The 13683-nt window shown below is 34.7% G+C and overlaps 1 protein-coding gene across 2 annotated transcripts in view; it reads left to right on the top strand.

Moving 5' to 3' along the window:
- The window catches only part of LOC131062303 (helicase-like transcription factor CHR28), a 44854-nt gene extending 34557 nt beyond the window's left edge, over positions 1 to 10297 (top strand). For both annotated transcript variants that reach the window (XM_057995929.2, XM_057995931.2), the window contains exons 9-12: positions 1061 to 1282; positions 8642 to 9271; positions 9416 to 9625; positions 9736 to 10297. In XM_057995929.2, coding sequence (XP_057851912.2) covers positions 1061 to 1282; positions 8642 to 9271; positions 9416 to 9625; positions 9736 to 9840 — 1167 coding nt within the window. In that variant the 3' untranslated portion in view covers positions 9841 to 10297. The remainder of the gene's footprint in view (positions 1 to 1060; positions 1283 to 8641; positions 9272 to 9415; positions 9626 to 9735) is intronic.
- Positions 10298 to 13683: the final 3386 nt, after the last annotated feature.

Raw genomic sequence — 13683 nt, forward strand, 5'->3', positions numbered from 1 at the left:
GAAAATTTGAGCGGTTTGGGTAGTTACTGTTAAATGTTCGAGAAACTAGATGTAATATATGGTTTCAGTAGATTTAAACTGAGTAGTTGGAGGGGTAGCTTTCCCGCAAATGTCTGAACTGTTGAATGCCCTATGGAAGAAGATGGCCTTATTCCAGTAACATCCAACTTTTGTCTTGTGAGATGCACTTGTTGGAAGATGAGGAACAAGTCTGCGATGATAGAGGCCTGCAGATGCCATAGTAGAACGTAGTAGCATGACAATTTTTTTAATCATCACATCTTTCAAGAATCAAGAATTGTATATTGGATGCATATATGAATCCAAAATTTGAATCTTTAAAGCTGTTACCCTTGTCAGTAATTGTATTGATGCTGGTTGTGTGAAGATTATAAAATTTATGTCAGTAATAAACTTATAAACAATATAAATGTGGCATAAATGTGGTAATGCTAAAATGTTTATAAGAACAAAAAAAATTGTATTTTAATAATTATATTCAAGAAACAAAACTTTATGGTAACTATCATATTGCTCTGATAAACTTAAGTATTTCGTAGCTTTCTTGTTAAAATATTAAGCTCTCACACCTTGTATCCAGAAACCTGCATTGATAATAATAATTTTGGTACTCAATTGCTTCTGGATTAGATTGTGCGTAAATTTTTGCATCAACGTTTCGGATCACACTCCGTGATCCTTCATCATAATCAGGATGATACTAGATAATAATAATGTTATTGAAATTCTAACTCTTCAATACATTATGTGGGGCCTTTCACGGAGCTTATTCTGTTAGATAAATATACCAGTCATTATGCATAGCACCTATTTTTCCAGAAGACACTTTTCTAAATGTAGATGAACTGACTTGATTATTTGTTTTGTCATCAGTCTATGCTAGTGGTATGTAATGAATGCCATATACATTAACCTTAACATATTAAGGTATTTAAATATGCCAACTACAGTGTTTTTAAACCTCTCTTGCATGCCTATTATCTTTTAATATATTTCTTTGAAAGAATTGGTTTTTTATTTAATGGTTTTGTTTTTGCAGGTGTATCAAGATGCTGGAACTGTGAAACAGAACTATGTTAACATATTATTGATGTTATTACGTCTTCGTCAGGCATGTGATCATCCTCTTCTTGTTAAAGCATGCTCATCTGATACCACTTGGAGATCGTCTGCAGAAATAGCAAAGAAACTGCCTAGCGAAAAGCTGAGTGAACTCATAAATAGTTTGGAAGGTTCATTGGCTATCTGTGGAATATGTAATGTATGATTTTCGCCCGACAATCTCCATTCATACTACTATTGTGTCTGTTGTCCCTCAATGTCAGTCTTATAGTGTTTAATAAATGTTTTATCTGTGCAATAAGATCTTGAAGTATATTACATTGTTTTACCAAGATGGGGTGATGGGAGACACATATCTGGGAGAGTATGGTGCATGAGGCCTTTTTTAGGGGTACAGCCCGGGACAACGATTAAAAACAGAGAGATTTAAAAAATATAGTAACTTTTAAACGTTCATGTAGTAAGGCATTCGTCATATTCAATATATTAAATATTTAACAATATTATGAAACATTGGAGCTAAACTGACAATTCATGTGGGTTGATATACAAATTAACGAAATTTCAATGTCTGATTATTTGAGTTTTCATTAATAATGTACATGTACAACAAATAAAAAGGCCCAAAGGCTACAGCTACAAAATGACAAAATGTAGACAACTGAATCTACCATTGCTGTACCTCTGTCAAATCTTCATCTACATTAAAGGGTCTGAGTTTGAGTCACTACCAATATGAGGGACTGCCTTATTCCATAGTTTTGCCAACTCACCGAGTACTCGCATTTTTTGGCTGGTGAATTTTCGCTACTTCAACTCATGCAGTCTAGATGCAGATTTTTGGCGAGGACAACTCTTTTGGGTGAGTACTTGGGAAGTCTGACGACTTGACCCATGCCAACAATGCATCAAAAATGTGGAAAAAGAGTGGATCAAACACTCCAAAATCTTATTTTGTTGGCTTTATAAGCATTGTTTGTTATGTTTTAAAATTTTTTGAAAATGGTGTGTGCCATAGTCTCTGTCATTTTGAAGGTTATCATTTGGGCTTGGTGAGTTTGGTGAGTTTTCATTATGAATTGAAAAGGCCAAAAAGCTACAACTACAAAGTGACAATTGTGCCTTTGCCTCGTTTTCATCTATATCAAAAACAGGGTCTGAATTTGGGCCAGTGCCAACAAGAGGGACTACCTCATCCCATAGTTTGCTGACTCATCGAGTGCTTGTGCTTTTTCCCAATTGGTTAATTTTCACCACTTTACATAACTTGTAAAGTCTTAATGACTAATGTCTAATATTGGTCCACCCAACTATGATTATTGAGCAAACCATCCTTAGGTAAGTTTGTCTCATATCCACCATCAACTAACTTACCTTTCAATACTGCCTCTCAAGCAGAGTAGTGTATAATTTATGTATGCCAACGGGAACATAGGAGGCACCAATGCTGTTTGGTTTTTTCAGCATGTTTTTAAAATAAAGGAGAACATGCCAGCCATGTATGCATTAAAAGATTTAGGCAACTGAATCATTTCCCTCCCATGATTGTAGAAACCTTTCAACTGCCTCTAGTTTATAGAACCCTCACTACTAGCAACCATGGATGCATAGCAGATTGTATAGACTCTACTTGCATTACCCTCCGTAAATAATACTTACCTCTGCCTTGTCAACAATGGTATATAAACTAAACTGGTTCAGGTTCAGGCTTGGGTTCAGGTAAAATTTTTTTTGCCCTTTGGGTTTGTGGGTCAGGTTCATCCATATATATATATATATATATAGACACGTACATATGTATGTACATGTACATGCACATACATATGTACATGCACGTACATAATGTACATATATATGTACATGTACTTGTACATACATATGTACATGTACATATATATATATATATATATATATATTTACATGTACATGTACATTGTATGTACACACACACACACACACATATATATACATATGTATGTATGTACATGTATATGTACATACATATGTATATATGTACACACTACACACACACACATGTATATATACATGTACATTATATATATATATTTACATATGTACATGTACATATATATATATTTACATGTACATGTACATTGTATGTACACACACACACACACACATATATATATACATATGTGTGTATGTACGTGTATATGTACATACATATGTATATATGTACACACTACACACACACACATACATTGGTCCACCCAACTATGATTATTGAGCAAACCATCCTTAGGTAAGTTTGTCTCATATCCACCATCAACTAACTTACCTTTCAATACTGCCTTTCAAGCAGAGTAGTGTATAATTTATGTATGCCAACGGGAACATAGGAGGCACCAATGCTGTTTGGTTTTTTCAGCATGTTTTTAAAATAAAGGAGAACATGCCAGCCATGTATGCATTAAAAGATTTAGGCAACTGAATCATTTCCCTCCCATGATTGTAGAAACCTTTCAACTGCCTCTAGTTTATAGAACCCTCACTACTAGCAACCATGGATGCATAGCAGATTGTATAGACTCTACTTGCATTACCCTCCGTAAATAATACTTACCTCTGCCTTGTCAACAATGGTATATAAACTAAACTGGTTCAGGTTCAGGCTTGGGTTCAGGTAAAATTTTTTTTGCCCTTTGGGTTTGTGGGTCAGGTTCATCCATATATATATATATATATATAGACACGTACATATGTATGTACATGTACATGCACATACATATGTACATGCACGTACATAATGTACATATATATGTACATGTACTTGTACATACATATGTACATGTACATATATATATATATATTTACATGTACATGTACATTGTATGTACACACACACACACACACACATATATACATATGTATGTATGTACATGTATATGTACATACATATGTATATATGTACACACTACACACACACACACATGTATATATACATGTACATTATATATATATATTTACATATGTACATGTACATATATATATATTTACATGTACATGTACATTGTATGTACACACACACACACACATATATATATACATATGTGTGTATGTACGTGTATATGTACATACATATGTATATATGTACACACTACACACACACACATACATTGGTCCACCCAACTATGATTATTGAGCAAACCATCCTTAGGTAAGTTTGTCTCATATCCACCATCAACTAACTTACCTTTCAATACTGCCTCTCAAGCAGAGTAGTGTATAATTTATGTATGCCAACGGGAACATAGGAGGCACCAATGCTGTTTGGTTTTTTCAGCATGTTTTTAAAATAAAGGAGAACATGCCAGCCATGTATGCATTAAAAGATTTAGGCAACTGAATCATTTCCCTCCCATGATTGTAGAAACCTTTCAACTGCCTCTAGTTTATAGAACCCTCACTACTAGCAACCATGGATGCATAGCAGATTGTATAGACTCTACTTGCATTACCCTCCGTAAATAATACTTACCTCTGCCTTGTCAACAATGGTATATAAACTAAACTGGTTCAGGTTCAGGCTTGGGTTCAGGTAAAATTTTTTTTGCCCTTTGGGTTTGTGGGTCAGGTTCATCCATATATATATATATATATATAGACACGTACATATGTATGTACATGTACATGCACATACATATGTACATGCACGTACATAATGTACATATATATGTACATGTACTTGTACATACATATGTACATGTACATATATATATATATATTTACATGTACATGTACATTGTATGTACACACACACACACACACACATATATACATATGTATGTATGTACATGTATATGTACATACATATGTATATATGTACACACTACACACACACACACATGTATATATACATGTACATTATATATATATATTTACATATGTACATGTACATATATATATATTTACATGTACATGTACATTGTATGTACACACACACACACACATATATATATACATATGTGTGTATGTACGTGTATATGTACATACATATGTATATATGTACACACTACACACACACACACATACATTGGTCCACCCAACTATGATTATTGAGCAAACCATCCTTAGGTAAGTTTGTCTCATATCCACCATCAACTAACTTACCTTTCAATACTGCCTCTCAAGCAGAGTAGTGTATAATTTATGTATGCCAACGGGAACATAGGAGGCACCAATGCTGTTTGGTTTTTTCAGCATGTTTTTAAAATAAAGGAGAACATGCCAGCCATGTATGCATTAAAAGATTTAGGCAACTGAATCATTTCCCTCCCATGATTGTAGAAACCTTTCAACTGCCTCTAGTTTATAGAACCCTCACTACTGGCAACCATGGATGCATAGCAGATTGTATAGACTCTACTTGCATTACCCTCCGTAAATAATACTTACCTCTGCCTTGTCAACAATGGTATATAAACTAAACTGGTTCAGGTTCAGGCTTGGGTTCAGGTAAAATTTTTTTTGCCCTTTGGGTTTGTGGGTCAGGTTCATCCATATATATATATATATATATAGACACGTACATATGTATGTACATGTACATGCACATACATATGTACATGCACGTACATAATGTACATATATATGTACATGTACTTGTACATACATATGTACATGTACATATATATATATATATATTTACATGTACGTGTACATTGTATGTACACACACACACACACACACACATATATATACATATGTATGTATGTACATGTATATGTACATACATATGTATATATGTACACACTACACACACACACATGTATATATACATGTACATTATATATATATATTTACATATGTACATGTACATATATATATATTTACATGTACATGTACATTGTATGTACACACATATATATACATATGTGTGTATGTACGTGTATATGTACATACATATGTATATATGTACACACTACACACACATACATACATATGCACATATACACGTACATACATATGTATTTACATAATATACATATATATATATACATATGTTACACATACATACATACATATGAATGTACATTATATATATATATATATATATATATAGACACACACACACACACACACACACATATATATACATGCATAAATATATATATACATACATACATACATAGTACATACATACATACATATGCACACGCACACACACATATATATACATATGTATGTACATACATATATACATATTATATGCAAAAAATTCAAGAAATATTCAGAATTATAAATCTAAATACATTTAAGAGTATGCTACTTCATCATTGATCAATGCATGAGGAGAACCCAACGATAGAAGGGGTGCTTTTAGGGACATTTTAGGGTTTTTGGATGCAAAAAAAGGTCAAAATGTCTGTTTTTGTTATGTTTTGGTGCTCAGCGCCTTTGGATATGCCCAGATTCGTACCTGGTGAACCCGAACGCCTAGATACGTACCCAGGGCGTACCCGGGCGAACCCAGTTCGGATGTGTGGACCAAAAGTGGTGAACCTGGTAACTTTGTAGCATACAAAATGTGACTAGATACCCCTGTGTGCTACCTCTGAAATCTTTCTTGCACAAATAGCACAAATTCACTCTATTGCCCCCTGAATTTTTTGTTTATCATTGACTAAAGTTATTACAATTTGAATTTGCATATGTTCTTAAAATGATGGAAGGACATTCTAACGGGTTGTGAAGTTGTACCACTTCATCTGCACTACCCCTGCACCTTGATGAAGCCCCACCTCTTTTTTTTTCATGCCAATATTTTAATTTTCATTGCACTTACTGGTGTGGTTTTGTTGTTTTTAGAGCTAGATTTGTTAGGTTTGTCCTTAGGGTTTTGAAAGGGGCATGAGGGTCATTTGGGTTCCCCTCCCCTATTATTTTTTCATATTTTTAATCAAATGGTGATTTAAAAAAAACTATGGGCATGAGGGTCATTTGGGTTCCCCTCCCCTATTATTTTCTCATATTTTTAATCAAATGGTGATTTAAAAAAATCTATGATTTTTGTCCAGGGATGGTCAGCTGCCTCATATGTCATATAGCCATTTCCTAAACGTTTTTGGTAGTGTGACAGGGATAGGGGATGGCCCAAGGACATTTTCAGCGTATCTTTGTATTGTCAAAATGTCTTGGGTATAGGGATGTCCAGAAAAGCCAAGGGTACATGTCCCCATGTCATATAGGAAATAACAAATGTTGAATTAATTGCAAAAATTAAATGAACTTAAATGTGATACTTACGTGGATTCTGTAGATGGAAAATGAAGCTGAAGTGGTAGTAACCGATTTAATACAGTGGTGGAATTTTAGGGCGTGATCAGACAATAATGAAAAGAATGTCAATATCTGCAAACTGACTATGCACTGATCTGATTCAGATCTGTAACTATGGACATCATCTTTGGGTTTGCGGAAGTGAGCTGATGCGCAGATCTGAACTTATAATTACAGGAATGAATTAAAAGAAATTTGACTGTTCGAACTTTTTCACATTGATCTTCTGGTGCCTAAATCTTAGTTAACTAGTGGTGTTTAGAAAAACACCTTTGAGGAATCTGCTGATTGTGAGGGTCATGTTCTCATAGATGACCCCCTTAGATGACCGATTCAACTGCTTTGGAACAATGGTCAAAGACAACAAGCGTTTAATGTACCTAAAAAGTACAATCATAAATGCTGATGCAATGCTCTCCTCATTTTTCTATGATGCTCTCTAACATAAATGCTGTTTTGGAAACTCCTAGATATCCTAAATGATTTCTAGCATGATATAAAAATAAATGAACAAATGAGTATTTAATACAAAAACATGGCTGGCTCACAACGGCTAGTGAAAGGTGTAAATTTGAATTTTGAATATTAAAAGTTTAGGGTTCAGATCTGCTATTGCTGAAAAGAGCTCAGTCGGTCTGCATGCTTGGATCTGGTCTAGGGCGGATCTAGGGATTGGAATCAATCTTTGTGGGTGAGTGATGATGGGATTAGTATAGGATCAGGTGATGAACCAATTTCATGCAAGCACATGCAACTTGTAGCCTTATTATTGCACAGAGGACTCTCTAATTGATGTATATTTGAATGATATGCTTTGACAAACCATAATGTATATTTGAATGATATGCTTTGACACATCTGGCAGATGACTTCGGTCTTAAGGACAAAAAAGTCATTGATGTCATCAACATCATTAAACATTATTGAACTGAGGATCAATATTTCCTGCCTTTATAGTAAAAAACTTACAAGATTTCCATTGAAATTTTATTTGTCAAAACACTGGAAAATTCACTTGATTTTTATATTGCAATTTTTTTCTGCTTCGGTGTCATCAAATGTATGGATTTTGCAATGCTAATTGCTTGGTGTCCTGCAAAAATATATTTTGATGGGGCTTGTTCTCATATCATCCCATTTGTATGTTCTCTCTATATAGAAACTGTTTTTAAGCATTAGATAATAATTACCACTTGATTTTGACTGAAGATTGATATGCATGTAGTCCTTTGTTTTTGATAGCAAACTTACTTTACAGGATGCCCCAGAAGTAGCTGTTGTTACTCTCTGCGGTCATGTATTTTGCAATCAGTGCATATTAACCCACCTCACTCAGCCTGATGAAGCTATTTGTCCTTCCCCAAATTGCAAGTGTCAGCTGAAAGCAGATTCAGTATTCTCTTTAGCCACTTTACAGAATACCATACAGAAACGTGTTTTGGGTGATCAAATTACTGATGGGACTTTGGAATGTTCGTCAGACGAATCAGTTACAGATTCCCAGGATATGGAGATAACTTCATCAAAGATTAAAGTTGTTCTGGATACTCTGCAAGCTCTTCAAAGGGTACGCACTGGTGTCCCATGGAGCCCTTCTGTCAATAATATGGATAAAGATGCAGGTTATCAGGGCAGCATGCCAGATGATATTCTACATGAGAATGCAAGCGAATTGTCTGAGGAAATAAATCCAGATATGCAGCCAAGTCAGAAGAAGCGCATCATAGAGGCTCCAGAAAAAGCAATAGTATTTTCCCAATGGACTAGCATGCTTGATTTGCTTGAGGGTCAACTCAAAAAATCATGCATTCAGTATAGAAGATTGGATGGAACAATGTCTGTGCTAGCAAGGGACAAAGCTGTGAATGATTTCAAGACATCTCCAGAGGTTGGAATTTTTCTGATGAATAGAGTATAATTTAAATATACAGATATCACCATGCAATTTAGGGTCGTTTTTATGCATGTTACTATAATTTCTTTTGAATGCATCTGAATGAATAAATCTGCTATATTCCATATATTGTTGCAGGTAACTGTGATGATAATGTCCCTAAAAGCTGCAAGCCTTGGTCTCAACATGGTTGCTGCCTGTCATGTTCTCCTCCTTGACCTTTGGTGGAATCCAACAACCGAAGACCAAGCTATTGACAGAGCACATCGAATCGGACAAACACGCCCTGTCCAGGTTTCTCGGTTTACTGTTAAAGATACTGTTGAAGACCGTATTTTAGCTTTGCAGGTGATATGTACTTACCATTATTATTGTTATTTTATCTACCATGATGTTTTTTTGTAATATTTGGATCTGTCAACTGCCTAAATTTCTTAGTCACTTATAATGATGTGCAGGAACGAAAACGATTAATGGTTGCCTCAGCATTTGGGGAGGATGAATCTGGTGGTCGTCAATCACACCTTACAGAAGAAGACTTGAGATACCTTTTTATGACTTGAGTCCGTGTTGCTAATAGATTGATGGGGTAGGGATTAGAAACAATTGTGCAGGAGTTGAGGAACGAATTTGTAGTCATTCTATAATGTATCTTTACTTTTTTGCTGCCCGAGAAATAGTTCTGGGAATGCACTGTTACAAGTTGTACATGGAAGTAATTTTTTGAGCTGTATGCTCCGTACCATTAACATTGCTGTCCTGGAAGGGTTGCTTGCAGGCTGGCTAACATGAGTTTTTGTTCATACGAAATGATGTGTTTGACTATATCCCTATCTGATGCCAGCCCTCGGTTATCAGGAGAATTCTTAAGTATGAACTTAAAAGATGGTAACATCTCAGATGTACCCTTGCATTGGGCTTCAGTTCTCAGAATTCAACATTTTTCTGTAAAAGGATGTTCATCTACTTTACAGTATTGACATGTATGAGAAATTTTGGAGGCATCTATCTTTGGAAGCACTATTAGAAATTTGTGTCATTTTGTAAGGTGGCATGCTGAGAAAATGATTAGGGCAATGGCTAAGTTTTTAATATATTGTCGCAGCCCTTGGGTAGATTCTATTGCAGTGCAGGTAAATGTTTAAATAACAATATGTCAGCATGGCTGTGAGGAGATGGGTCGTATACCTACAAATATTGGTCTCATCGTGGCCGTTGATTTACTGTAAACACTTTAAAAGGCGTTCAAGTTGCAAATAATTTGTGCATGGACAAGTGCATAAATGAAAGAAAATGTCAAAATATATATAACCTGTATTATATTTAAAAATATTGATATATGACATTTGCTTGAGGGCGCTGTGGTTCAGTGGTAGGCAAAAATGGCCTACACATTCTTGGTTACAGGTATGAATCATGCGGGGTATTCCCAATAAGTTTGTCACACAACTAAAGTTTTGAGTAATAACCATTCCGTTCACCAACCTAAAGAAATATGAAAGTTGAATGAAAGATTTGTGCTTCAAATTTATTAAAATCATCATTATATTAATTTTGTCTAAAAATAGTGGTCGGTGCAAGCTTTGACTGGCGACGCAATTTTAGCTTACATCTTGAGCTAAGCATCATCTTTTGTTGTATGGAACTGCAAAACGTGGAGGAATTGTTAAATTTAAGTTATTAATCTTGTGCGAACAAGAGAAATGCAAATTTATAAATATAAGCTTGTTGAGTAGTTAAAGATGACAGTTTTGGTTTATTGGTTATGTATTTGTATATATGTTCTTTTATTGTATCACTAAAAATGGGACAACGTTTGGCCAAACTGCAGCTGCAAAACATTGAAGCGAACACCTATGTTTGGTGACAACCATGAAAATCTCAAGGGATTGCAGGAATCAAATGTGATTGCTGTATGACCTTATTTGTATTCTTTAATGAACAATGCAATCAATTTCGGGAGACTGTAAAACATTGAGTGAATTAATTAACATATTTTTATGGTTATTTGATGTTGCCTTAATTAACTATGAACTATAAAAGCAAAATTGAAGGGCAATAAAAAATGTATAAACATCATAAAAAAATATGTTTAGGCAAGTCTGACTCAAATATAACCTCTGCTCCGGGGAAGTAGTATAATTGTTCTATCAATTGGGAATTAGTGACAAGGAAATTGAAATTTGAACGGCAGGTTTCCAAGAAATTGTCGTTGAGTGCATGCACTGCCACCAAAGAACATTTGTCTTAACCCACTACCCTAAATGGCATTTAATTATTCCTTTATTAAACTCTGCAGATAGGAGCAAAATAGATTGTTGAGAGTATGCCAGTAATCAAAACGTATCTTGAAAGCAATATATGTGACCTGCAGACACCATTCCTCTCTAATAGTGTATTAACTGTTACTGCTGTTCACCTCCTTCAGATTATTGTTTTATATTGAAGCTAATTTAAATTCATGTTGCCTCGGGTGGCTGTACAAGAACTTCAAGATGCAATGTATTTAATAATTTTACCAATTTATCTTTTTAGTGTCCTTAATTCCTTAGGTTTTCCTTCTCACATCTTATAACAAATTTCAGTTATTGTTTACAAGTCGTATTTTCTTTTGTCAGATGATCATCCTTATACTCTTTACAAAATAGATGTAGAAAAGCTAAATTATGGGATTTGAAAATTAAAGAAACTCTTGTTGTGCTGCTAGTGGCTTTGGTGGTACTATACACAGACGGGTGAAGTTTGGGGTAGCTATACTTCAACAAGAAAGTGTAGACAGATAAAAAGATTACAAAAACATTTAATCACAAACAGCCTCAAGATAAAATCATTTGTTACATGAGATTGTCTTGGTTGAGGACGGGGTCTTTCTTATAGAGGTGCTGATTATGTTCTGGTTGCTAAGTTACCTAAGAAGATTTGAGAGCATGCAGCTACAGTGCTGGCTAAAAATAGCAACATAAAAGAAATTAGAAAGAAAGAAGAGCACCTGGATGAAACAAAACGGCCTTATACTCATTACAAAATAGATGCAAAAGAGCTGAACTATGAGATTGGAAAACTAAGAACTCTTTTTTTGGGCTTCTAGTGGTTCCTGTGGTACTATATGAGTGTGAAGTTTGGGGTAGCAATACTTAAGAAGACAGATAGTGAGTTTACAAAAACATCTAATCACAAATAGCTTCAAGATAAAGTCGTTCCATATGAGATTGTCTTGGCTAAGGTTGGGGCCTTACCTATAGAGGTGTCGGCTATGTTCTGGCTGCTAAGTTAATTAAGAAGATTAGAGAACATAAAACAACATCGCTGACCAAAAATGGCAGCAAAAGAGAAATTAGACAAAAAGAAAAGAGTGCCCAAATAACAAGTGATGAATATGTGGGGTATTGACATAAAATAGTGCCCAAATAAAAATGGAGAAATAGAAAAGTATGTGCAAGGAATATTCAAAGAAAGCATGTGAACAGAAAACCTGGGAAGAAAAGAGAATATTATATCAAACATTTCAATCGCACATGACCATACACAAAAGAACTACATAGGAATGAAAATAAAATGGAAAACTAAAATGTTAATGTCTCAGCAAAGAACTAGTTTGTTTCAACTTAGAAGTGAAATCAGAGGATGGATGATATCTAAAGAAGAGTGGGTAGATAGAAGGCGTTGCTATTTCACTCAAAAAGTGGTGGAGATAGAATGACATTATATCATGGAGTGTTCGGCTGATAAGAATATTCAGATCAATTACATTGAGATACTAAACATGAATACCTGGAGTGATCCGTTTGAAGAAGAAAAGATAACCAAAGTTGCAGATTTCCTGATTAAGATATACATTAGAGGATCCAAGATACAAAAGAAAAAAGAGATTTAATAGAGACGGTGTTGCTAGACTTTTCTGTTTTGAATATTTTGTACTGTTTGTTGACTATCTGTAAGTTTTATAGGCTATTTGATCTCGTGAATGTTATTAAAGAAGGATTCACACTTGTACAAGCATGTGGAATTTATTAAAGAATTTTGTGTACGCCATCACCTTGATGACCATCATTCGTCCGAAGGAAATATTGGCATTGGTGATTGGTCACATATTGCGGGGATAATTTTTTCCCCCAAGGTCTCAATGAATGCCAAACATAATTTTACTCCAAGGTCGATCTCGAAGGATTGCTAGAAGTAAATAGGTTAGTAACTATTAATTTCAGTCAATTTGTTTTCTTTAAGTTTTTCATTTTCGCATGTTACATCGATTTTCAATTCTTGCTTACAATATGCCATGCATTTCTTTTTGCAAGATGTAAAATACAATCTAGCGGACTCCATTTGCAGGACTCCTTATGGGGGTCGAGAATATCGTGCTCACCAAGAAGGCGCACCAATTATATGTATACTGTATGACGTTTATC

The sequence above is a fragment of the Cryptomeria japonica genome, chromosome 7, assembly GCF_030272615.1.
Source record: "Cryptomeria japonica chromosome 7, Sugi_1.0, whole genome shotgun sequence".
In the NCBI taxonomy this organism is placed as follows: domain Eukaryota; kingdom Viridiplantae; phylum Streptophyta; class Pinopsida; order Cupressales; family Cupressaceae; genus Cryptomeria; species Cryptomeria japonica.